At 40.4% G+C, this 23,214-nt stretch overlaps 1 protein-coding gene across 6 annotated transcripts; it reads left to right on the forward strand.

Annotated features, from left to right (window-relative positions):
- Positions 1 to 1,369: 1,369 nt before the first annotated feature.
- bbs4 (Bardet-Biedl syndrome 4) lies at positions 1,370 to 22,259 on the forward strand. 6 transcript variants are annotated; one of them, XM_021565199.2, is made up of 16 exons: positions 1,370 to 1,858; positions 2,767 to 2,818; positions 4,160 to 4,239; positions 5,336 to 5,399; positions 5,528 to 5,639; positions 5,872 to 5,944; positions 6,103 to 6,156; positions 9,066 to 9,193; positions 15,496 to 15,550; positions 15,653 to 15,721; positions 15,922 to 16,074; positions 16,519 to 16,690; positions 18,830 to 18,899; positions 19,064 to 19,199; positions 21,239 to 21,308; positions 21,809 to 22,259. In XM_021565199.2, the coding sequence occupies exons 1-16, from the start codon at positions 1,835 to 1,837 to the stop codon at positions 21,955 to 21,957; spliced, it is 1,461 nt and encodes a 486-aa protein (XP_021420874.2). In that variant the 5' UTR covers positions 1,370 to 1,834; the 3' UTR covers positions 21,958 to 22,259. The 6 variants fall into 6 exon arrangements, with proteins under 6 accessions (XP_021420874.2, XP_021420858.2, XP_021420866.2 ...); XM_021565183.2 differs by having other exon boundaries at positions 1,371 to 1,858; positions 21,239 to 21,428; positions 21,809 to 22,255; XM_021565191.2 differs by lacking the exon at positions 4,160 to 4,239 and having other exon boundaries at positions 1,374 to 1,858; positions 21,239 to 21,428; positions 21,809 to 22,248.
- The last annotated feature ends 955 nt before the right edge of the window (positions 22,260 to 23,214 follow it).

Here is a 23,214-nt window from a genome sequence, read left to right on the forward strand (position 1 = left end):
ACACCAGCCAGCTGGTCTGCGCATGCTCTGAGGGCGCGGCTGGGGATGCCGTCTGGGCCTGCAGCCTTGCGAGGGTTAACACGTTTAAATGTTTTACTCACCTCGGCTGCAGTGAAGGAGCGTCCGCATGTTTTGGTTCCTGAATTTGATGTGGAGATATGTTGACTTACAGATAAAAATAATATTTTTTTTTATTTAACCTTTCATCAGTTAAGAACAAATTCTTATTCACAATGATGAACTGATGAGTCGTCAATATACTGAGTTGAACTGTTGGCGATAGTAGCTGCTCACACAGCCCTGTCCTCAAAAATTTGTGGGCAGAACTGAAAAAGCGTGTGCGAGCAAGGATCCTACAAACCTGACAGTTACACCAGCTCTGTCAGGAGGAATGGGCCAAAATTCACGCAACTTATTGTGGGAAGCTTGTGGAAGGCTACCCAAAACGTTTGACCCAAGTTAAACTATTTAAAGGCAATGCTACCAAATACTAAATTAGTGTATGTAAACTTCTGACCCACTGGGAATGTGATGAAAGAAATAAAAGCTGAAATAAGTCATTCTCTCTACTATGATTCTGACATTTCACATTCTTAAAATAAAAGTGGTGATCCTAACTGACCTAAAACAGGGAATTTTTACTAGGATTAAATGTCAGGAATTGTTGAAATGTATTTGGCTAAGGTGTATGTAAACTTCGGACTTCAACTGTATATGCCCTCCAAAGAAGGGTTTGTTAGAAGTTAGTAGGCCTCTTCCTTATTTTCTTTGTGTTTCTGCTAGTCAGAGGGGGAATGTGTTCCGTGTTAAACGAATGGGGGCAAGAAATGTGATTTTTTTCTCTCTCAAGAAAAGGGTGCCATTGAAAGGAGTGATTACTGGGGCACCAGTAAATGTAAAAGTTGACTAACTGAAGGGGAAGATTCCTGGTGTTTGTGATGCTCGTCGTTTGGTGCAACGCAGACAGGTTGGCGTGAATGGTCATTGTCTGTTCTTTTGAGATTTGATGTTGAGTCTTTGCCCGCCAAAGTGATGTTAAGATATTAAAGTTATCCTGTATGAGATTTTGTGCTGAATACCTAACGTTGTTACAGGTGTCAAGGTTATGGGCATGTGGCAGCAGTGTGTAGGGGGGAGGTTTCTAGGTGTGAGAAGTGTGCAGAAGGGCATGAGACAAAGGAATGTGTAGCATTGGGGAAAGTAGTTTGTTAATTGTAGGGGTGCCCATGTGGCTGGGGATCAGAAATGTCCCGTGCAAGAGAGGTAGGTTGAGGTTTCCAGGTTAGTGCAGAAGTTGTCATATGCTGAGGTAGTGAAAAAAGTAGAGGAAGATGGGTCAAGGGGGAGGGTTCCTGAGGAGTGCTGTGAGTAGTAGATCTGTACCAGTACAGAGGGATTGGCAAACAAGTGATATATGTTTCAGTAAAATTGGATTTTTAGCATTTATAGAAATAGTTATCAACTGTACTGTAGGGATGGAACATAAATCGCAAAAAATTGAGGTTTTTGGTGGCAGCTGCAGAGAGGTATTTGGGTGTGCGAGACTTGACATCAGAAGAGTTACAGGGTTTGGTGGTGTCCTATCCTTTCAAGTTGTTGGCCTGAGGTAGGACTAAATAGATTAAAATAGTGGAGTAGGGTGGCGTTACATTTTATAATTAAAAAAATTGTGAGTGCAGTGTTAGATGGTAGGGTATTTGTTTGTTTATTTTTTCAACGAAAGTATAAGGGAGATGTACTCCAGTCTAGTAGCTGGCGGTAATGCAACATTTTAATGGACGCCAACTGCCGTTAAACCTCATCAAAGAAGAAGAATCCGACCATAGAAGTAAACATGGCAGACGACAATCCCGTAGCGGTAAGCCATTTAATTATAACAATTTAACAAATTGCCATTGCACATTTGCATTTAGTTGTGTTATATGCAGCATTTATTTAGCGAATAGAGTAGTATATCCATTATTTTAGCCTTAACTGATAGAAAGTTTGACTTGCCTTGCAAGATTTATAAAGGTGCGTGTTGTATCGAGAAGATGCGTCCTACTTCGAGATACGTCCCCCTGCTCCCCATGTAGCCTCCAAAAATAATGATTTTCTGATAAATATTGTAGACTTAAATAACAAATGTACACTTATCTAATCTCAGCGTGTGCACCTCTTCTTTGTAGACTTAGTTCTCAATCACTCTGGCTAAATAAAGGTTGCATAAATAAAATATGCAATGCATACTGATTTTATTTTAATCATCAGTTAGATTTGTTGAGGCTTGTACAGATTACTTTTAATTGATTGCATCTATTATGCCGTGAAGCTCTATTTTGCTTTTCTGCTGCAACTGTCAATATTAATACTACTGTAATTGCACTCAGGGTGAATTAACCCATATTGCACTTGTGTCATTCTGAAAGATGTATAAAGTAGCCTTGTGTCAGGAATACTGTAGTAAAAATTTAGATTTACTCTGAGTCAAACAGTTGGCCTATGACTTTGTTTTGGATGTAATTTGGTTACTTTGACTGAAAGTCAGGACTGAGATGAGTTACAAGTGGCATGGGCCACAATATACTTCATTATTTTGTATTATCTACAGGTTAAAGGGACAGTTCACTCAAACTATATTTTAATATGTTGTTCATTAGTCCACTCTTCATACTATCCCCCCAAAATGTGCATATCACGTTATCAAGATAGAGAACTTTCAGTATAGAGCAAAAAATGTGATGATGATGTGTTTTGTAACGCATGGTTTGTGCGTGTCTTTCCCAGGATGTTCAACTGCCTCCAGCTTCTGAAATCAGGAAGCCTCGTCCTAAAAAAGGTTTGTTGTTCAAACCCATATTGAAGCCTCCTAGATTGACATTACTGACAAATATGCTAACTATTTTACACTGAGAGAGAAATGTACAACATTGGGCTTGAAAGTTGAACTATCTTACCAAGCATTCCAATTTCCCAGAGACATGTTCTTTGATGTAAACTGTTCTACAGTAGCCATTATCCCTTTATTTTCTGAAGTATGTAGTCCTACAGCTCTGATGTGAGCTGTAGCTGCCACTATTCAATTACACAGATTTTATTCGGGCTTTCCAATTTGCATTGCACTGAATACAAACATTACAGGTGACTACTTCATGGGTATATTTAATCCACACTAAAGGTTTAGTAAAGATATATATTGTTTGCATGCATTAGAAACACATGTTTTTGACGAGGTCTCTTTTTGTCCACTGGGTGTCATTATTGAGCAGGTTCATTTCCCTTTGAAGAGGATTAGACCAAAATAGATCAGCTTTAGCTAAACCAGATTTGGTAGCTGCCTGGAAGGCAAGGCTGTGTTGGTCAATTCACTTTGCTTCCTTAGTGCCTTTGATGTCCTGGAAATAACTTTTTAAACATACGTTGTTTCTAATCAGTTGGGTGGATCAACCTTTGATTTAGAGTTATGGTTGCTTAAAGGTCCAATGCAACCGTTTTTATCTCAATATAAAATGATTTCTAGGTAACAAATATATATCTTACAGTGGTTTTCAATTAAAATGGTCAAAAATGAATTCGAATAGCTTCTTAGCAAAGAGCAATTTCTCAAACAAGAATTTAGCTGAATGTTTGGGAGGAAATACAACATTCTCAATGGAATAACATTTTATACAATGAAGACAAACTGACATTAATGATCTTGGCAAGATGTGAGTCAGGAGGGAAAAACTGAAAACTAGCTGTTATTGGCAGCTGGCGATATCACCAGGCAGGCCAAAACTTCATCCCACGAAAACAGGCTGAAATTTCAGGCAGTCTTTTCAAACAGCTCTTACACTAAAAGGGCATTATCATTTTCGCGATTTCAGTTTTTATTCCATCTTCATAGTGTGAAAATATATATAAAACACAAGAAAATCTTATTTTTGACTGCATTGGATCGTTAAGACAGTTGTTCATAGCTCCTGAGATATTTCTAAGTTATATTCTTCAAGAATCAATTGGTATATCATTAATTTAGTCATTATTGAATGACAGTAACTATTGCAGATTGCACCTCTAAGCTATTTATAAGTCATATTCTTTCAAATCAAGCAGCATATTTAATTAATTGAAATGACTGGAAATATGACATACATACTTTAGATAGGTCTGGGTTTTATCTGCCTTTATTTCTATTCAGCGCCTGAGCTCCCTATTTTGGAGAGAAGAAACTGGCTCATCCACCTTCACTACATCCGTAAAGACTATGAGACCTGTAAGGTAGGAGGACATCTGTTTGTTAGGTCTCTCTCTCTCTGAGAGAAAAAGTGTCATGTTAACAGTGTTTGGGAGCAGGGTGTATGTACATGTATTTACATGTATTTAACCAGTAATTTAACTACATTTTGTAGTAGCTTGGTGGTAGTTGAACTAAATTCAGATATGGGTAGTGTTTTTAGTAGTTCATGACTTTTACTGTAGCGAGCTACTCGCTAGTTATTTTGCAAAAATAAAATATGGATGACGTAGGAAAGAATTTCCTTTTTGTTTTTGACATCGGACTTTCCTAATTCTCACTTGAAACTGTTTTTGTGTTTAATAGGCTAAATTAAACATTCTGTTAACATCTGTCTCCAGAGTGATCTGTTCTTGCAATTTGTATTCTATGACATTCAGACTTAGTTATAATTTACTATGTAGTTTGGATGTAGTTTTTCGAAGTGTCTTTCAATGTTTCTTTAATTAATTAAGTAACTTTATTTTTCTTAAAGGCCCAGTGCAGTCAAAAATGTGATTTTTCTGTGTGTTATATATATATTTCCACACTGAGGTTAGAATAATACTGTGAAATTGTAACAAAAAGTATGATAATGCCATTTTAGTGTAAGAGCTGTTTGAAAATACCAACTTTTGGCCTTCCTGGTGACATCACCAAGTGGTAATAGACCAATAAGAAAGAGTTCTAAACTCTCTGCCGTTAATGACTATTCAGTAATACTTTAATTACGTAATTTAATAGGATCTCTATGGTTAGACCACTCGCAGACAGTCCTAAGCAAAATTCTTGCTTGAGAATGCTCTTTGCTAAGAAGCTATTTTTGTTTATTTTTGACCATTTTAATTGAAAACAATCACAAGGTACTTAATTGTTACATATAAATTATTCGATATTGAGGTACAAATGGCTGCATTGGACCTTTAAGGTTAGCTATAGTGTAACTTAACTTCTTTCAGTGTGAAGTAATTGGTACCTTGGTAAACTATATTTTCACAGTAGCTTCCCCAACACTGCATATAAAGTGTCATTGTAAAACAATGGACAGGAACATGCATTCGTTGAAAGTGTATAATTTCATGCTGTCTCTTTTTCATTCAGTCAATCATCAAAGAGCAGCTACAAGAAACCGGGGGGATGTGTGAATATGCCGTCTATGTACAAGGTATGGCGATTGTCTAGCAGAACAGAACCAGTTCAATCGTTACGAGTATATTACAATAGGTCAGGTGTAACTCTGACCAAATGTTAGATTCTCACAGCATGATGGGATGCCTGTCTGTCTCTGTTCAGCTTTAATCCTTCGCTTGGAAGGGAAAATCCAGCAGTCACTGGACCTGTTCCAGAGCTGTGCAATACTCAACCCTGGCAGCTCGGATAACCTCAAACAAGTGGCCAGATCCCTGTGAGGAGCACACTTTTCGAAAAATCGGGGCCTTTTTATAATTCAAGCTTCAAGGCTGTTTGCTAAGATATTTGCTACCTTTGCGTGTGTTGTGCCCATGCAAGTTATTTCTGAATACAATTTTTTAACTCTTATTGATCCATGGAAAATTGCTTACTTTCCTAAGTCTGAATCCCAGGTATGTACATATGATTTGGCAATTTAGACATTTTGTTCATTTTTGCTTTTCTAGATTTCTCCTTGGTAAGCATAAGGCTGCCATAGAGGTTTACAATGAGGCTTCACAGCTCAATGAGAAAGACTGGGTAAGTAACTTTGGCTTATAAATATACTACTTTGTGAAGAACAGTTTAAAAAAAATTAAAGTATGAAAAGTTTTATGTATTTATGATCCCCAGATAAGAAATATAGTTTACAGGCTATCACATTTTCAATGCCCGTTTTTCAACCTCTCTACTTGAAGGAGATCAGCCACAACTTAGGTGTGTGCTACATCTATACCAAAGACTTCAACCATGTAAGTTATATATTTTAGTCCCTCTTGAAAATACACTGAACAGAAATATAAACGCAACATGTAAAGTGTTGGTCCCATGTTTAATGAGCTAAAATAAAAGATCCCAGAATTGTTCCTCAGGCACAAAAATCGTATTTCTCTGAAACGTTTTGCACAAATTTGTGTACAAACCGGTTAGTGAGCATTTCTCCTTTGCCAAGATAATCTATCCACCTGACAGGTGTGGCATATCAAGAAGCTGATAAAACAGCATGATCATTACACAGGTGCACCTTGTGCTGGGGACAATAAAATGCCACTCTAAAATGTGCAGTTTTGTGTCACAACAAAATGCCACAGATTGGCATGCTGACTGCAGGAATGTCCACCAGAGCTGTTGCCAGAGAATTGAATGTTAATTTCTTTACCATAAGCTGCCTCCAACATAGTTTTAGAAAATTTGCCAATACGTCCAACCGGCTTCACAACCACAGGCCATGTGTATGGCGTTGTGTGGGTGAGCGGTTTGCTGATGTCAACATTGTGAACAGAGTGCCATATGGTGGCCGTGGGGTTATTGTATGGGCAGGCATTAGCTATGGACAACGAACCCAATTGCATTTTAGCAATGGCAATTTGAATGCATAAAGATACCGTAACGAGATCCTGATGAGGCACGTTATTGTGTCATTCATCTGCCGCTTCAGCATGATTATGCATGGCCCCATGTCACAAAGATCTGTATACAATTCCTGGAAGCTGAAAAATGTCCCAGTTCTTCCATGGCCTGCATACTCACTAGCCATGTCACCGATTGAGGATGTTTGGGATAATCTGAATTAGAGGTCGGCCGATTTAATCGGAATGGCCGATTAATTTGGGCCGATTTCAAGTTTTCATAACAATCGGAAATCTGTATTTTTACCCACCTTTATTTAACTAGGCAAGTCAGTTAAGAACACATTCTTATTTTCAATGACGGCCTAGGAACAGCGGGTTTACTGCCGTTCAGGGGCAGAACGACAGATTTTTACCTTGTCAGCTCCGGGATTCAATTGTGCAACCTTACAGTTAACTAGTCCAACGCTCTAACCACCTGCTTTACATTGCACTCCACGAGGAGCCTGCCTGTTACGCGAATGCAGTAAGAAGCAGTCGTAAGTTGCTAGCTAGCATTAAACTTATCTTATAAAAACAATCAATCAATCATAATCACTAGTTAACTACACATGGTGGATGATATTACTAGTTTATCTAGCGTGTCCCGTGCTGCATATAATCGATGCAACGCAGGGGGATGATTTAACAAAAGCGCATTTGCGAAAAAAGCACAATCGTTGCACGACTGTACCTAACCATATACACCAATGCCTTTCTTAAAGTCAATACACAGAAGTATATATTTTTAAACCTGCATATTTAGCTAAAATAAATCCAGGTTAGCAGGCAATATTAATCAGGTGAAATTGTGTCACTTCTCTTGCGTTCATTGCACGCAGAGTCAGGGTATATACAACAGTTTGGGTCGCCTGGCTCGTTGCGAACTAATTTGCCAGAATTTTACATAATTATGACATAACATTGAAGGTTGTGCAATGTAACAGCAATATTTAGACTTATGGATGCCACCCATTATGATAAAATACCGAACAGTTCCGTATTTCACTGAAATAATAAACGTTTTGTTTTCGAAATGATAGTTTCCGGATTCAACCATATTAATGACCTACGGCTCGTATTTCTGTGTGTTATTATGTTATAATTAAATCTATGATTTGATATTTGATAGAGCAGTCTGACTGAGCGGTGGTAGGCAGCAGCAGGCTCGTAAGCATTCATTCAAACAGCACTTTCATGCGTTTTGCCATCAGCTCTTCACTGTGCTTCAAGCATTGAGCTGTTTATGACTTCAAGCCTATCAACTCCCGAGATTAGGCTGGTGTAACCAATGTGAAATGGCTAGCTAGTTAGCGATGTACGCGCTAATAGCGTTTCAATCGTCACTCGCTCTGAGACTTGGAGTAGTTGTTCTCCTTGCTCTGCATGGGTAACGCTGCTTCGAGGGTGGCTGTTGTCGATGTGTTCCTGGTTCGAGCCCAGGTAGGGGCGAGGAGAGGGGCGGAAGCTATACTGTTACACTGGCAATACTAAAGTGCCTATAAGAACATCCAATAGTCAAAAGTATATGAAATACAAATGGTATAGAGAGAAATAGTCCTATAAATACTATAACTACAACCTGAAACCTCTTACCTTGGAATATTGAAGTCTCATGTTAAAAGGAACCACCAGCTTTCATATGTTCTCATGTTCTGAGCAAGGAACTTAAACGTTAGCTTTTTTACATGGCACATATTGCACTTTTACTTTCTTCTCCAACACTTTGTTTTTGCATTATTACCAAATTGAACATGTTTCATTATTTATTTGAAGCTAAATTTATTTTTATTGATGTATTATATACTAAGTTAAAATAAGTGTTCATTCAGTATTGTTGTAATTGTCATTATTAAAAATAAATATAGAAAATTGTCCAATACCGATTAATGAATTGAAAAAGGCATTGAAGAAGAGTGGGACAAAATTCCACAGTCCACAATCAAAAGCCTGATCAACTCTATGAGAAGGAGATGTGTCGCGGTGCATGAGGAGAATGGTGGTCACATCAGATACTGACTGGTTTTCTGATGATCTACTCTACCTTTTTTTATGGTATCTGTGACCAACAGATTTGAATTCCCAGTCATGTGAAATCTTTAGATTAGGGCCTAATGAAATGTATTTCAATGGATTGATTTCCTTATATGCTCAGTCAAATCTTTGAAATTGTTGCATGTTGCGTTTACATTTTTGTTCAGTGTAGTATTGTTAAAATGTTTCAAACACCAACATTGTAAATTAATGAAAGTAAAAGCTGTGTGCACTGCCAGGCAGAAGAGCAGTTGAACATCGCCCTGGAGTTGAGCAAGCACGACCTGACCTACATGATGCTGGGAAAGATTCACCTGCTGGAAGGGGACACTGACAAAGCCATCGACGTGTACAGAAGGGCTGTTGAGTGAGTATTATATTGAACTTAGCAGATGGAAAGCGACTTGTGTGTAGATTTCCCTATGAATGGTGGCCCCAGTGGGATTTGAACCCACAAACCTTGGAGTTGAAAGCACCATGCTCTACCAACTGAGTCACACAGGACCACTAAAGTCTGTGAGAGTGAGTGTGTTGGCATTTTCATGACTGTGATTGAGAATGGTTATTGCTCATCTGTTCCCTTTTTTTTATCTACTGTAAAACTGCAATTAAACGTAGTCTCAAATAGCTGCCTGTCCCTTTTAATAGCTGGGCACGGCACACATTTCAGCAAATAAACGCCTGTTTCAAATAAATGACGGTTCTAAATGAATTGTGTACAAGATTACCATGAATTGTTGTCAGTTTTTAACGTTTGATTTGTTACATTAAATAAATTAGTAATGATAAAAAAAATAGGGCAATCATCCATTTTATCACCAGTAAGAAACTGCTAGCCATTGACTGCTAACAGATGAGAACCGCTAGCTAACTGGCAAACACAAAAGCAAGTGGCTGAAAAAGTACCCAATTGTCACACTTGAGCAAAAGTAAAGATACCTTAATAGAAAATAACTCAAGTGAAAGTCACCCAGTAAAATACTACTTGAGTAAAAGTCTAAAAGTATTTGGTTTGAAATATACAGTACTTAAGTATCAAAAGTAAATGGAATTGCTAAAATATACTCAAGTATTAAAACTAAAATAAATTCAAATTCCTTCAAACCAGACGGCATCATTTTCTTGTTTATTTTACTTTATAGATAGCCAGGGGAATGCTCTGACACTCAGACATCATTTACAAATGAAGCATGTGTTTAGTGAGTCAGAGGCAGTAGAGATGATCGGGGATGTTCTCTTGATAAGTGTGAATTTAAAATTAAAATGAATTATGTGAGAAATGGTGGTGCAAACTTGGAGTCACACGGTGATATGGTTTGTGGTCCTTCCCACTATGACCCGGGAAACCACCCAGCGTTTAAAAAATTGTCATAATAAAAAATATATATACAGTCCATTCGGAAAGTATTCAGACCCCTTGACTTTTTCCACATCTTGATACGTTACAGCCTTATTTTAAAATGTATTACAGTGCCTTGCGAAAGTATTCGGCCCCCTTGAACTTTGCGACCTTTTGCCACATTTCAGGCTTCAAACATAAAGATATAAAACTGTATTTTTTTGTGAAGAATCAACAACAAGTGGGACACAATCATGAAGTGGAACGACATTTATTGGATATTTCAAACTTTTTTAACAAATCAAAAACTGAAAAATTGGGCGTGCAAAATTATTCAGCCCCTTTACTTTCAGTGCAGCAAACTCTCTCCAGACGTTCAGTGAGGATCTCTGAATGATCCAATGTTGACCTAAATGACTAATGATGATAAATACAATCCACCTGTGTGTAATCAAGTCTCCGTATAAATGCACCTGCACTGTGATAGTCTCAGAGGTCCGTTAAAAGCGCAGAGAGCATCATGAAGAACAAGGAACACACCAGGCAGGTCCGAGATACTGTTGTGAAGAAGTTTAAAGCCGGATTTGGATACAAAAATATTTCCCAAGCTTTAAACATCCCAAGGAGCACTGTGCAAGCGATAATATTGAAATGGAAGGAGTATCAGACCACTGCAAATCTACCAAGACCTGGCCTTCCCTTTAAACTTTCAGCTCATACAAGGAGAAGACTGATCAGAGATGCAGCCAAGAGGCCCATGCAGAGATCTACAGCTGAGGTGGGAGACTCTGTCCATAGGACAACAATCAGTCGTATATTGCACAAATCTGGCCTTTATGGAAGAGTGGCAAGAAGAAAGCCATTTCTTAAAGATATCCATAAAAAGTGTCGTTTAAAGTTTGCCACAAGCCACCTGGGAGACACACCAAACATGTGGAAGAAGGTGCTCTGGTCAGATGAAACCAAAATTGAACTTTTTGGCAACAATGCAAAACGTTATGTTTGTCGTAAAAGCAACACAGCTCATCACCCTGAACGCACCATCCCCACTGTCAAACATGGTGGTGGCAGCATCATAGTTTGGGCCTGCTTTTCTTCAGCAGGGACAGGGAAGATGGTTAAAATTGAAGGGAAGATGGATGGAGCCAAATACAGGACCATTCTGGAAGAAAACCTGATGGAGTCTGCAAAAGACCTGAGACTGGGACGGAGATTTGTCTTCCAACAAGACAATGATCCAAAACATAAAGCAAAATCTACAATGGAATGGTTCAATAATAAACATATCCATGGCCATGTCAAAGTCCAGACCTGAATCCAATCGAGAATCTGTGGAAAGAACTGAAAACTGCTGTTCACAAATGCTCTCCATCCAACCTCACTGAGCTCGAGCTGTTTTGCAAGGAGGAATGGGAAAAAATGTCAGTCTCTCGATGTGCAAAACTGATAGAGACATACCCCAAGCGACTTACAGCTGTAATCGCAGCAAAAGGTGGCGCTACAAAGTATTAACTTAAGGGGGCTGAATAATTTTGCACGCCCAATTTCTGATTTGTTAAAAAAGTTAGAAATATCCAATAAATGTTGTTCCACTTCATGATTGTGTCCCACTTGTTGTTGATTCTTCACAAAAAAAAACAGTTTTATATCTTTATGTTTGAAGCCTGAAATGTGGCAAGCAATAACTTTTTTTTTTTTGTAAAAAAATAAATGGAAATATCACATTACGTAAGTATTTAGACCCTTTACTCTGTACTTTGTTGATGCACCTTTGACAGTGATTACAGCCTCAAGTCTTTTTGGGTACGACACTACAAGCTTGGCACACCTGTGTTTGGGGAGTTTCTCCCATTCTTCTCTGCAGATCCTCTCAAGCTCTGTCGGGTTGAATGGGGAGTGTCTCTGCACAGCTATTTTCAGGTCTCTCCAGAGATGTTTGATCAGGTCCGGGTTTTGGCTGGGCCACTCAAGGACATTCAGAGACTTGTCCCGAAACCACTCCTGCATTGTCTGGCTGTGTGCTGATGATTGTTGTCCTGTTGGAAGGTGAACCTTCGCCCCAGTCTGAGGTCCTGAGCACTCTGGAGCAGGTTTTCATCAAGGATCTCTCTGTACTTTGCTATGTTCATCTTTCCCTCGATCCTGACTGGTCTCCCAGTCCCTGCCACTAAATAACATCTCCACAGCATGATGCCACTACCACCATGCTTCACCGTAGGGATGGGGCCAGGTTTCTTCCAGACGTGAAGCTTGAGTTCAATCTTGGTTTCATCAGACTTCACCAATCAGGCCCAGTGGAGTGCTGCAGAGATGGTTGTCCGTCTGGAAGGTTCTCCCATCTCCACAGAGGAACTCTGGAGCTCTGTTAGAGCGCTCAGGACCTCAGAATGGGGTGACTATTCACCTTCCAATAGGACAACAATCCTCAGCACACAGCCAAGACAATGCAGGAGTGGCTTCGGGACAAGTCTCAATGTCCTTGGGTGACTCAGCCAAAGCCCGGAATTGAACCCGATCAACCATCTCTGGAGAGACCTGAAAATAGCTGTGTAGCAACGCTCCACATTCAACCTGACAGAGTTTGAGAGGATCTGCAGATATTAATGGGAGAACCTCCCCAAATACAAGTGTGCCAAGCTTGTAGTGTCATACCCAAGAAGACTCGAGGCTGCAATCGCTACCAAAGGTGCTTCAACAAAGTAAAGGGTCTGCATACTTATGTAAATGTGATATTTTTATTGAATACATTTTAGAATATGGCTGTAACATAACAAAATGTGGAAAAGTCAAGGGGTCTGAATACTTTCCAAATGCACAGTATATGGCACAGCTGTCAATTTGTTGGTCCTTAAATGAAACTGGTATACTTTTTTACTTATCACAATTTTCTTTAACTAATGTTGGTATTCAATGCAGGACCGACAGACAAGTTCCTTGCTTTTTCCCCCTTCCACCTCCCTTCCACTTGCCTCTTCCATTTGCAGTTATTTGGCTATAATTTTGGGTAGAGCAGACATTTCCATATATTTTTGTTAGCTGCATGTGTGACATAACGCCACCAGTCCTATTTATTATATAATTTACAAAGATTATACCGTCCCCCGTCCCTCCCAATAAAAATATATAACCTTTTATTAACAATTAGTATATTTGAGTTTAACCATAATATTTTATTTATTATTTGTTATGTATTTTCTGGTGGAGTAAACTGAAATTGCAACCAACTTTCTATGGCTCGTTTTAAAAATCGCGATATTTTGGAGATTATTTAATTTCCAAATAACCACAAGTGAGAGGTTGTAATCTAAATAATGGGAGAAAAGCCGTTCTTGAACATGGGGTGAGACATTCTTACTCATCTGCTAGAGAACCCGTTCTGATTTCAGTATAACTTTTGAATGACTGAAGCCTTTAGTGAGAGGTCTAATGCTTTAATATGATCTATTTTTGCAAACTTTCTATTAAAATGTATTGTAGTGAGAGAATTAGTTTTTTTAAGGATATGAATTCCGAGTATTTGCACAGTTTATTAGGCTACAGATGAAATAAATTATGATGAACTTCACAGGGTGGTGAAAGTGCACGGTGATCTTGATGCTCCTTTCCAATAAATATTGAGGGTCTTATTCTGGTGATATGATGATCGATGCTTGACTGCATAATAATCTCATCATGTAGACTAGTTTACCCACACTGTATCTGCGAGCTGTTGGCTAGAGCGCACGTGCCAAGGCACATTTGCTATTTTATTTCATTTTTAAAATTTTAGCTTTTTTTAACTAGGCAAGTCAGTTAAGAACAAATTCATATTTTCAATGGCGGCCTAGGAATAGTGGGTTAACTGCCTTGTTCAGGGGTAGAACGACAGATTTTTACCTTGTCAACTCGGGGATTCGATCTTGCAACCTTTCGGTTACAAGTCCAACGCTCTAACAACTAGTTTTTGTGACAAAACTGTCGGTTGAGTTGAACATGCGATGGAAACACATAGAATTTTACATTTTTATTCGGTACAAAAACTACATTTTGTGAGCACTACGTCATCACTCACTCTTTTATCCACAGCACGTCCGTTTGATGGAAACACACAACCGTTTGATGGAAACACACAACCGTTTGATGGAAACACACAACCGTTTGATGGAAACACACAACCGTTTGATGGAAACGCACAACCAGTGGGAAAATGCCCATATTTTCTTTATGTGGATTTTAGAATATTCACATGAAAATCTGTTGCCAATTGGATGGAAACCTTGTTAATGTGTGTAAATGATAACACATTAGTTCAGGAAATTAAGAAATGTATTTAAATGCTGGAATTGAATTCTGGAATTAAACAATTAACTACACAAATGAGCAAAAGCTGTGTGCATTAAGGAAATGGATGCCTTGCTCAAATATACTGACCAAAAATAGAAACGCAACGTGTAAAGTGTTGGTCCCATGTTTCATCAGCTGAAATAAAAAGTCAAAGAAATGTTCCATATGCACAAAAAATGTATTTCTTTCATGTTGTGGACAAATTTGTTTACATCCCTGTTAGTGAGCATTTCTATTTTGCCAAGATAAGCCATACACCTGGCAGGTGTGGCATATCAAGAGATTTTGGCAGTACGTCCAACCGTCCTCTAAGCCAAGGACCTCCACATCGGCTTCTTCACCTGCGGGATCGTCTGAGGAGTGGGGCTGCTGCTGAGGGGTATTTTTTTCTGTAATAAAGCCCTTTTGTGTGGTAAAAATATTTTGATTTGGCCTGGCGCCCCAGGCCCACCCTTGGCTGCACCCCTGCCCAGTCAACTGAATTCCATAGACTAGGGCCTAATGAAATTATGTATATTTTTTACCCCAATTTCATGGTATTCAATTGGTAGTTACAGTCTTGTCCCATCGCTGCAAATCCTGTACAGACTCTGGAGAGGCGAAGGTCAAGAGTCCTGCGTCCTCCGAAACACAACCCAGTCAAGCCTCTCTGCCCTCTTAACCCAAAAGCCAGCCGCACCAATGTCTCAGAGGAAACACCATACACCTGTCAACCGTGTCAGCGTGCATTGCGCCCGGGCCCGCCACAGGAGTCGTAGGTGCACGATGGGACAAGAACATCCCTGCCGACCAAACCCTCTCCTAATCCGGGCGACGCAGGGCCAATTGTCCGCCACCCCATGGGTCTCCCGGTCGCGGCCGGCTGCGACAGAGCCCGGACTAAAATCAAGATCTCTAGCGGTACAGCTTAGCACTGCGATGCAGTGCCTTAGACCACTGCGCCAATTTGGAGTTTCTACATCCTGGTTAAGTAAAGGTTGAGTAAATATAAAATCCTCTTATTTCAGGTTTTCTCCTGAAAACACGGATCTTCTCACCACTCTTGGCCTGCTATACATGCAAGTAAGTCGAGGCCTTTCAATCCCTCCTAAGATCACACTCCAAACATGATATGACAACTCACGTTTGTGAGTTTGAAACTAAATCAGTCTATTTCCTCTCCAGCAAGGCAAATATCAGAAAGCCTTTGAACACCTTGGGAATGCCCTGACGTATGACCCCAACAACTTTAAGGTAGGGGAGGCCCTCCCTAATAGTCCCTATCCTATTGGATGCTGTATTTGCAACTGACTTAAATATCACTGTGTGTGTGTGTGTGTGTGTGTGTGTATGTGTGTGTGTGTGTGTGTGTGTGTGTGTGTGTGTGTGTGTGTGTGTGTGTGTGTGTGTGTGTGTGTGTGTGTGTGTGTGTGTGTTTTTTTTACCCTCTTCAGGCCATCCTGGCAGCCGGCAGCATGATGCAGACGCATGGGGACTATGATGTTGCCATGAATAAGTACCGCGTGGCAGCTTATGCTGTACCTGAGAGCTCACCCCTCTGGAATAACATTGGCATGTGCTTCTTCGGAAGCAAGAAATATGTGGCGGTAGGGAACTTCTAAGGGCGACAACCTCCAATTTGCCTGTTTCGCGCCATCTCGCCGACTCATTTCGAACTAGACTTCCCTCCGATCAATTGGCCAACCGATGCCACATTTTCAGTGTGATCCCAATATTTGATGTGCTGGAAAGCAGCCATAATTCAGAATTTGACCCAGAGGGTTTTGTGTGTGTGTGTGTGTTTTGAGGTACCGTTACACATAACCAATATTTGTCTCTGTCAGTCCCATCATTTTTTTTTTTAAGAATGCGAAAATACCTAACATCTACGAATACGTACCACATAGAAATGCATTTGTGAAACTACGACCACTACAAATCTAAACTACAAATCTAAACCATTCACTATGTGTTATTGCCATTGACATAACCAGCTACTGGGTATACAGGCTTTCTCTAGCCTTTTATCTTCTATCCCTCCACATCCTCAGGCCATCAGCTGTCTGAAGAGGGCCAACTACCTGTCTCCGTTTGACTGGAAAATCCTGTACAACCTGGGCCTGGTGCATCTCACCATGCAGCAGTATGCCTCAGCCTTCCACTTCCTCAGTGCTGCCGTCAACCTGCAGCCAAAGATGGCAGAGCTCTATATGCTGCTGGCAGGTACAGGAGAACTAATTGCAAAAGTACCGTGGCACCAAGGGGCAAAGTAGCTTGTAAAATGTAGTAACCTACTTCGCCCCTTAGTGCCACCATACAGGGATGATTTTTTGTATGCTCCCCTGGACATTTTCAGTGATACTATAGTTTCACAAATGTACCTTGTGTTTTTCCTTGTGGCTGCCATCTCCGCTTCAATGTCTTTCAACACATACCTTTTTTTTTGCCTGTTTCGCTCGTTTCTTGGCTTCTATATACAGTGCCTTGCGAAAGTATTCGGCCCCCTTGAACTTTGCGACCTTTTGCCACATTTCAGGCTTCAAACATAAAGATATAAAACTGTATTTTTTTGTGAAGAATCAACAACAAGTGGGACACAATCATGAAGTGGAACGACATTTATTGGATATTTCAAACTTTTTTAACAAATCAAAAACTGAAAAATTGGGGCGTGCAAAATTATTCAGCCCCTTTACTTTCAGTGCAGCAAACTCTCTCCAGAAGTTCAGTGAGGATCTCTGAATGATCCAATGTTGACCTAAATGACTAATGATGATAAATACAATCCACCTGTGTGTAATCAAGTCTCCGTATAAATGCACCTGCACTGTGATAGTCTCAGAGGTCCGTTAAAAGCGCAGAGAGCATCATGAAGAACAAGGAACACACCAGGCAGGTCCGAGATACTGTTGTGAAGAAGTTTAAAGCCGGATTTGGATACAAAAAGATTTCCCAAGCTTTAAACATCCCAAGGAGCACTGTGCAAGCGATAATATTGAAATGGAAGGAGTATCAGACCACTGCAAATCTACCAAGACCTGGCCGTCCCTCTAAACTTTCAGCTCATACAAGGAGAAGACTGATCAGAGATGCAGCCAAGAGGCCCATGATCACTCTGGATGAACTGCAGAGATCTACAGCTGAGGTGGGAGACTCTGTCCATAGGACAACAATCAGTCGTATATTGCACAAATCTGGCCTTTATGGAAGAGTGGCAAGAAGAAAGCCATTTCTTAAAGATATCCATAAAAAGTGTCGTTTAAAGTTTGCCACAAGCCACCTGGGAGACACACCAAACATGTGGAAGAAGGTGCTCTGGTCAAATTAAACCAAAATTGAACTTTTTGGCAACAATGCAAAACGTTATGTTTGGCGTAAAAGCAACACAGCTGAACACACCATCCCCACTGTCAAACATGGTGGTGGCAGCATCATGGTTTGGGCCTGCTTTTCTTCAGCAGGGACAGGGAAGATGGTTAAAATTGATGGGAAGATGGATGGAGCCAAATACAGGACCATTCTGGAAGAAAACCTGATGGAGTCTGCAAAAGACCTGAGACTGGGACGGAGATTTGTCTTCCAACAAGACAATGATCCAAAACATAAAGCAAAATCTACAATGGAATGGTTCAAAAATAAACATATCCAGGTGTTAGAATGGCCAAGTCGAAGTCCAGTCCTGAATCCAACGAAGAATCTGTGGAAAGAACTGAAAACTGCTGTTCACAAATGCTCTCCATCCAACTTCACTGAGCTCAAGCTGTTTTGCAAGGAGGAATGGGAAAAAATGTCAGTCTCTCGATGTGCAAAACTGATAGAGACATACCCCAAGCGACTCACAGCTGTAATCGCAGCAAAAGGTGGCGCTACAAAGTATTAACTTAAGGGGGCTGAATAATTTTGCACGCCCAATTTTTCAGTTTTTGATTTGTTAAAGAAGTTTGAAATATCCAATAAATGTCGTTCCACTTCATGATCGTGTCCCACTTGTTGTTGATTCTTCACAAAAAAAATACAGTTTTATATCTTTATGTTTGAAGCCTGAAATGTGGCAAAAGGTCACAAAGTTCAAGGGGGCCGAATACTTTCGCAAGGCACTGTGTGTATATATATATATATGATATATTATTTTTTTAATCTTGCCTGTTAATCCTAGATTGTAGTTTTAACCTTGTTGATTTGGCATCAAGCAGGCACTGCCTGATGTGTCTCTATTCTTCTAATTTCCCCCAAGTGCATTTGAGTGTCCATTCCAACTTATTGAATTTCTTGTGGACAAGTACTTTCTTGTGGTTTAAAGCAATGTCTAAATTCTAATGTGTGATCATGGCTTATTAGTAGTTTGTTTTAATTTTCTTTCAGTTGCACTTACTAATATGGATGACGGGGAGAATGCCAAGCGATCATACGAGCAAGCAGTGTTGTTGGATGAGTAAGAATTTTACCTGAATTCATTTATTTGTATTTTTATGAATGGCTGGATGGGTGGAGGGGGTATCATCCTCAATCCTACATTTTCAGGCCTTTTTAATATTACAATCTATTGTCTAATAGTTCTTAAACCCATGTATACTGTTCTGTGCCTATCTTTCACAGCTGTAACCCCTTGATCAATCTGAATTTCGCAGTCCTGTTGTACAATCAAGGAGACAAAAAAGGAGCCACAGATCAGTACCTGGAGATGGAGAGTAAAGTGATGGAAAGCAGCCATAATGCAGAATTCGACCCAGAGGTGTGTGTATGTGTGTGAACGTGCATACATACCTGTCTGTGTTATAGAGGTACCATTACTCACAGACTCTTTAAAAGGGGCAATCCGCAATTGCTAAATAGATTTTTGGACTTATAAATGAGTAATATACTGTATCCTCATTGATTCTTGAAGAATATAACGTATACATGCCTCATAAGCAGGGGTGAAAGTAGATATAGGATGTTTCTCAAAAATGCATACTACCCTGCTCTGAGCACGCAAATTGGAGCACGGGAGGGTTGAAATCAATTTGCGGCCATTATTTTAGCTGAAGCGAGAGAAAATAAACCCAGACATTGGAATAAAATGTTGCCCATTCACATCTCATATGTTGCCTGACTACAATATGTTATTACGTTACAATACGTTAATAAATACATACTGTGTTAATTTTGGCATGTTTACCTGCCTACAATACCCACTGTAGCGAAGACCGCAATCTCATAGTAAGTCAAAAGGGCTATCTGGTTAGCTACTACTGTTAGCTATCTAGATACACACAAATAACTGGCAGCTAGCTATACCTACGAATAATTTGAATCTACCTGGCATAACATTAGTGTTAGGTAACGTTTGCCTGTTAAACTGTTTCGCTAGATTATGATTCGCATATAGATAGCTGATAGTTATGAAGTAAAATGTTTGCTTTGTGTATATCTTGTTTTGTCTATTGCCATTGTCCTGGCTGGAAGAAGGTTGAGTGAATGGGTATGCCCATAGTAAGTCAATAGGGATAACTGGCTAGCTACTGTTAGCTAGCTAGATAGCCACGAAGAATTGGCTGCCAACTAGTAGCTACCCACGAATAATTGACATCTACCTTCGTTTTAGGTCATTTTTGCCTGTTTAACTAGCTGGCTAGCTAGATTATTACGGTTCACATATAGCTAGCTGATAATAATGAAGTAAAACGTTTGCTTTGTGTATCTTGTTTCGCCTCTATTGTTACCATTGGTCCTGGCTGGATGAAAGTTCAGTGAATGGGGAGGTGCAGCGTGAGGTAATACAGTATTGGAAGTGCAAGTGCAGCTAAAATTTAATGTTTTATGCGTTCTCTACACTCTCTTCCTCACAAGAACGTCCTCTGAGAATGCACTCGGAGCATGAGTGTGGAGCACGGTAGGATGCTTATTGAGAAAAGACCCATAGTTTCTTCCCGGTACACCTAAGATTAAAGACCATGTCATTTAACTGTGAAAATGTTTGACCTTTTAATGTGGCATGATGTTTTCATCTGATTGTCAAACAAATCACTTCATAAAGTAGGCTACCTGCCCATGTTTGTCCACTTTTAAAATAACTCCAGCGTCTACAACAGTGCAATGTGCACACGCCATTTGATGAATGGAAAAAGACGCCTATTAAAACACCAAAAAGGGTAATGACATTGATTGATGAGTCCACTGTGATAGGTTCATGTTTTACCGGTAAGACATATCCCAATATTTCTTTACCTTCCAGTCTTACTTTCACCCCTGCTCATGAGCTTAGTTCAACTGTCGTACACCATTAAAACCCAAAACACAAGATTTTTGTAAATCATGTAAACAAACACTGTATAGCTTTAAAAATAGGAATATTGCTTTATCTTGGAATGTCAGTCCTTGTGTAACAGTATAATTTTAGACCGTTCCCTCGCCCATACCCGGGCGCGAACTAGGGACCTTCTGCACACATCAACAGTCACCCACCCATCGTTACCCATCGCTCCACAAAAGCCGCGGCCCTTGCAGAGCAAGGGGAACTACTACTTCAAGGTCTCAGAGCAAGTGACGTCACTGATTGAAACGCTATTTAGCGCCCACGCTAACTAAGCTAGCCGTTTCACATCCGTTACACTTGCATAAATATCGCTATACATTTACCAAAACTGAGGCGGGGTGCCATTTTGTTATTGTTTCAACTGTGTATGTTCTCCATGTTCTGATACTGAAGCAGGGCTCCTTGAACACTTCAAGCTGGCTCCCAGTCTAACACATATCCCTAATGTTGAGCGGTCTGTACCCTTTTTGTCCCAGCTCATTGAGATGGCCCAGAAGTTGGCATCTGCTCTCCAGGTGGGAGAGACCTCGGTGTGGACCAAGCCAGGTAAGGACTCCAAAGTCAGTCAGCGCTCCAAGACCACGTCCCTGCAGCCCCTGGGCACCAACCAGGCCCTTGGGCAGGCCATGTCTTCAGCTGCCAGCAAAAGCATCCAGCTAGCTGCAGGTGTGTGTGTCAGTGAAAGCGGAGGTCAAATTTAGAGATGGACGCCATGTTGCTGCCTCTGAGTGTTTTCGTTCACCCATTCATTTATAATGAGTCTTTGGATTCTAGTTGTAATTCCAGATCATCTTTCTCTAAATAGAGAGTTCTGCTCTGCAGTAGGCTGGTCTGGATCAACCATATCCAGACACCAAACTTTACTTGATTTTTTGGCACCTTTGATCAAACACAGATTGCATATGATCCTACCTTTTTTTTAACGGTTGTCCACCACTGCACAAAGTGACGTGAAGTAGAACGTTTTTAATTTCCATGTAATACGATTCCACGGGAATGCGTGTCAGATGTTTTATCAGTAAAATATCCTTTATCTCATCCCTAAGGCTCTAAGGCTCCACCCAAGTCCACCTCCACGCCGCTAGTTGAAGAGCATGATGTGGAGAATGCCCCTTCCCCTCCCCTAGGGGACCCTGAGTCAGAGGATCCCAAAGCCAAAGAGAAGAAGAGCAAGTCTAAACCTGTGGCTGAGTAGGGTCCATGATCCACTGCTATGTGAAGCGAAGCAATGTATAGTTGAATAGCACATTACAGTTGAATAGTATGTACTGTATTGGGGTTGGATTGTTAATTGCAGGTTTAAAATGTTTTGAATAAAAGTAGGGGGAGATGTTACAGTGCATACAGAAAGTATTCAGACCCCTTGACTTTTTCCACATTTTGTTAGGTTACAGCCTTATTCTAAAATGTATTAAATCGTTTTTTCCCTCATCAATCTACACACGATACCCCATAATGACAAAGCAAAAACAGTTTTTATTTTATTTTAGCAAATCTATTACAAATAAAAAACTGCTACCACATTTACATAGATATTCAGACCCTTTACTCAGTACTTTGTTGAAGCACCTTTGGCAGCAATTACAACCTCGAGTCTTCTTGGGTATGACACTACAAGCTTGGCACACCTGTATTTGGGGAGTTTCTCCTAATCTTCTCTGCAGATCCTCTCAAGCTTTCAGGTTGAATGGGGAGCGTCGCTACACACCTATTTTCAGGTCTCTCCAGAGATTTTCAATCAAGTGTAAGTTTGAGCTCTGGCTGGGCCACTCAAGGACATTCAGAGACTTATCCCAAAGCCATTCCTGCGTTGTTTTGGCTATGTGCTTAGGGTCGTTGTCCTGTTGGAAGGTGAACAATTGCCCTCAGTCTGAGGTCCTGAACGCTCTGAAGTAGGTTTTCACCAAGGATCTCTCTGTACTTTGCTCCGTTCATCTTTCCCTCGATCCTGACTAATCTCCCAGTCCCTGCCGCTGAAAAACATCCCCACAGCATGATGCTGCCACCACCATGCTTCACCGTAGGGATGGTGCCACGTTTCCTCCAGATGTGATGTTTGGCATTCAGGCATTTCATCAGACCAGAGAATCTTGTTTCTCATGGCCTGAGAGTCTTTTGGTGCCTTTTGGTAAACTCCAAGCGGGCTGTCATGTGCCGTTTACTGAGGAGTGGTTTCCATCTGGCCCCTTTTCCATAAAGGCCTGATTGGTGGAGTGATGCAGATGGCTGTCCTTCTGGAAGGTTCTCCCATCCCCACAGAGGAACTCTGGAGCTCTGTCAGAGTGACCATCTGGTTCTTGGTCACCTCCCTGACCAAGACGATTGCTCAGTTTGGCCTGGCAGACAGATTTAAGAAGAGTCTTTGGTTCAAAACTTCTTCCATTTAAGAATGATGGAGGCCACTGTGTTCTTGGGGACATTCAATGCTGCAGAAATGTTTTGTGCCTCGACA

The sequence above is a fragment of the Oncorhynchus mykiss genome, chromosome 2 (genome assembly GCF_013265735.2).
Source record: "Oncorhynchus mykiss isolate Arlee chromosome 2, USDA_OmykA_1.1, whole genome shotgun sequence".
NCBI classification, from domain to species: Eukaryota; Metazoa; Chordata; class Actinopteri; order Salmoniformes; family Salmonidae; genus Oncorhynchus; species Oncorhynchus mykiss.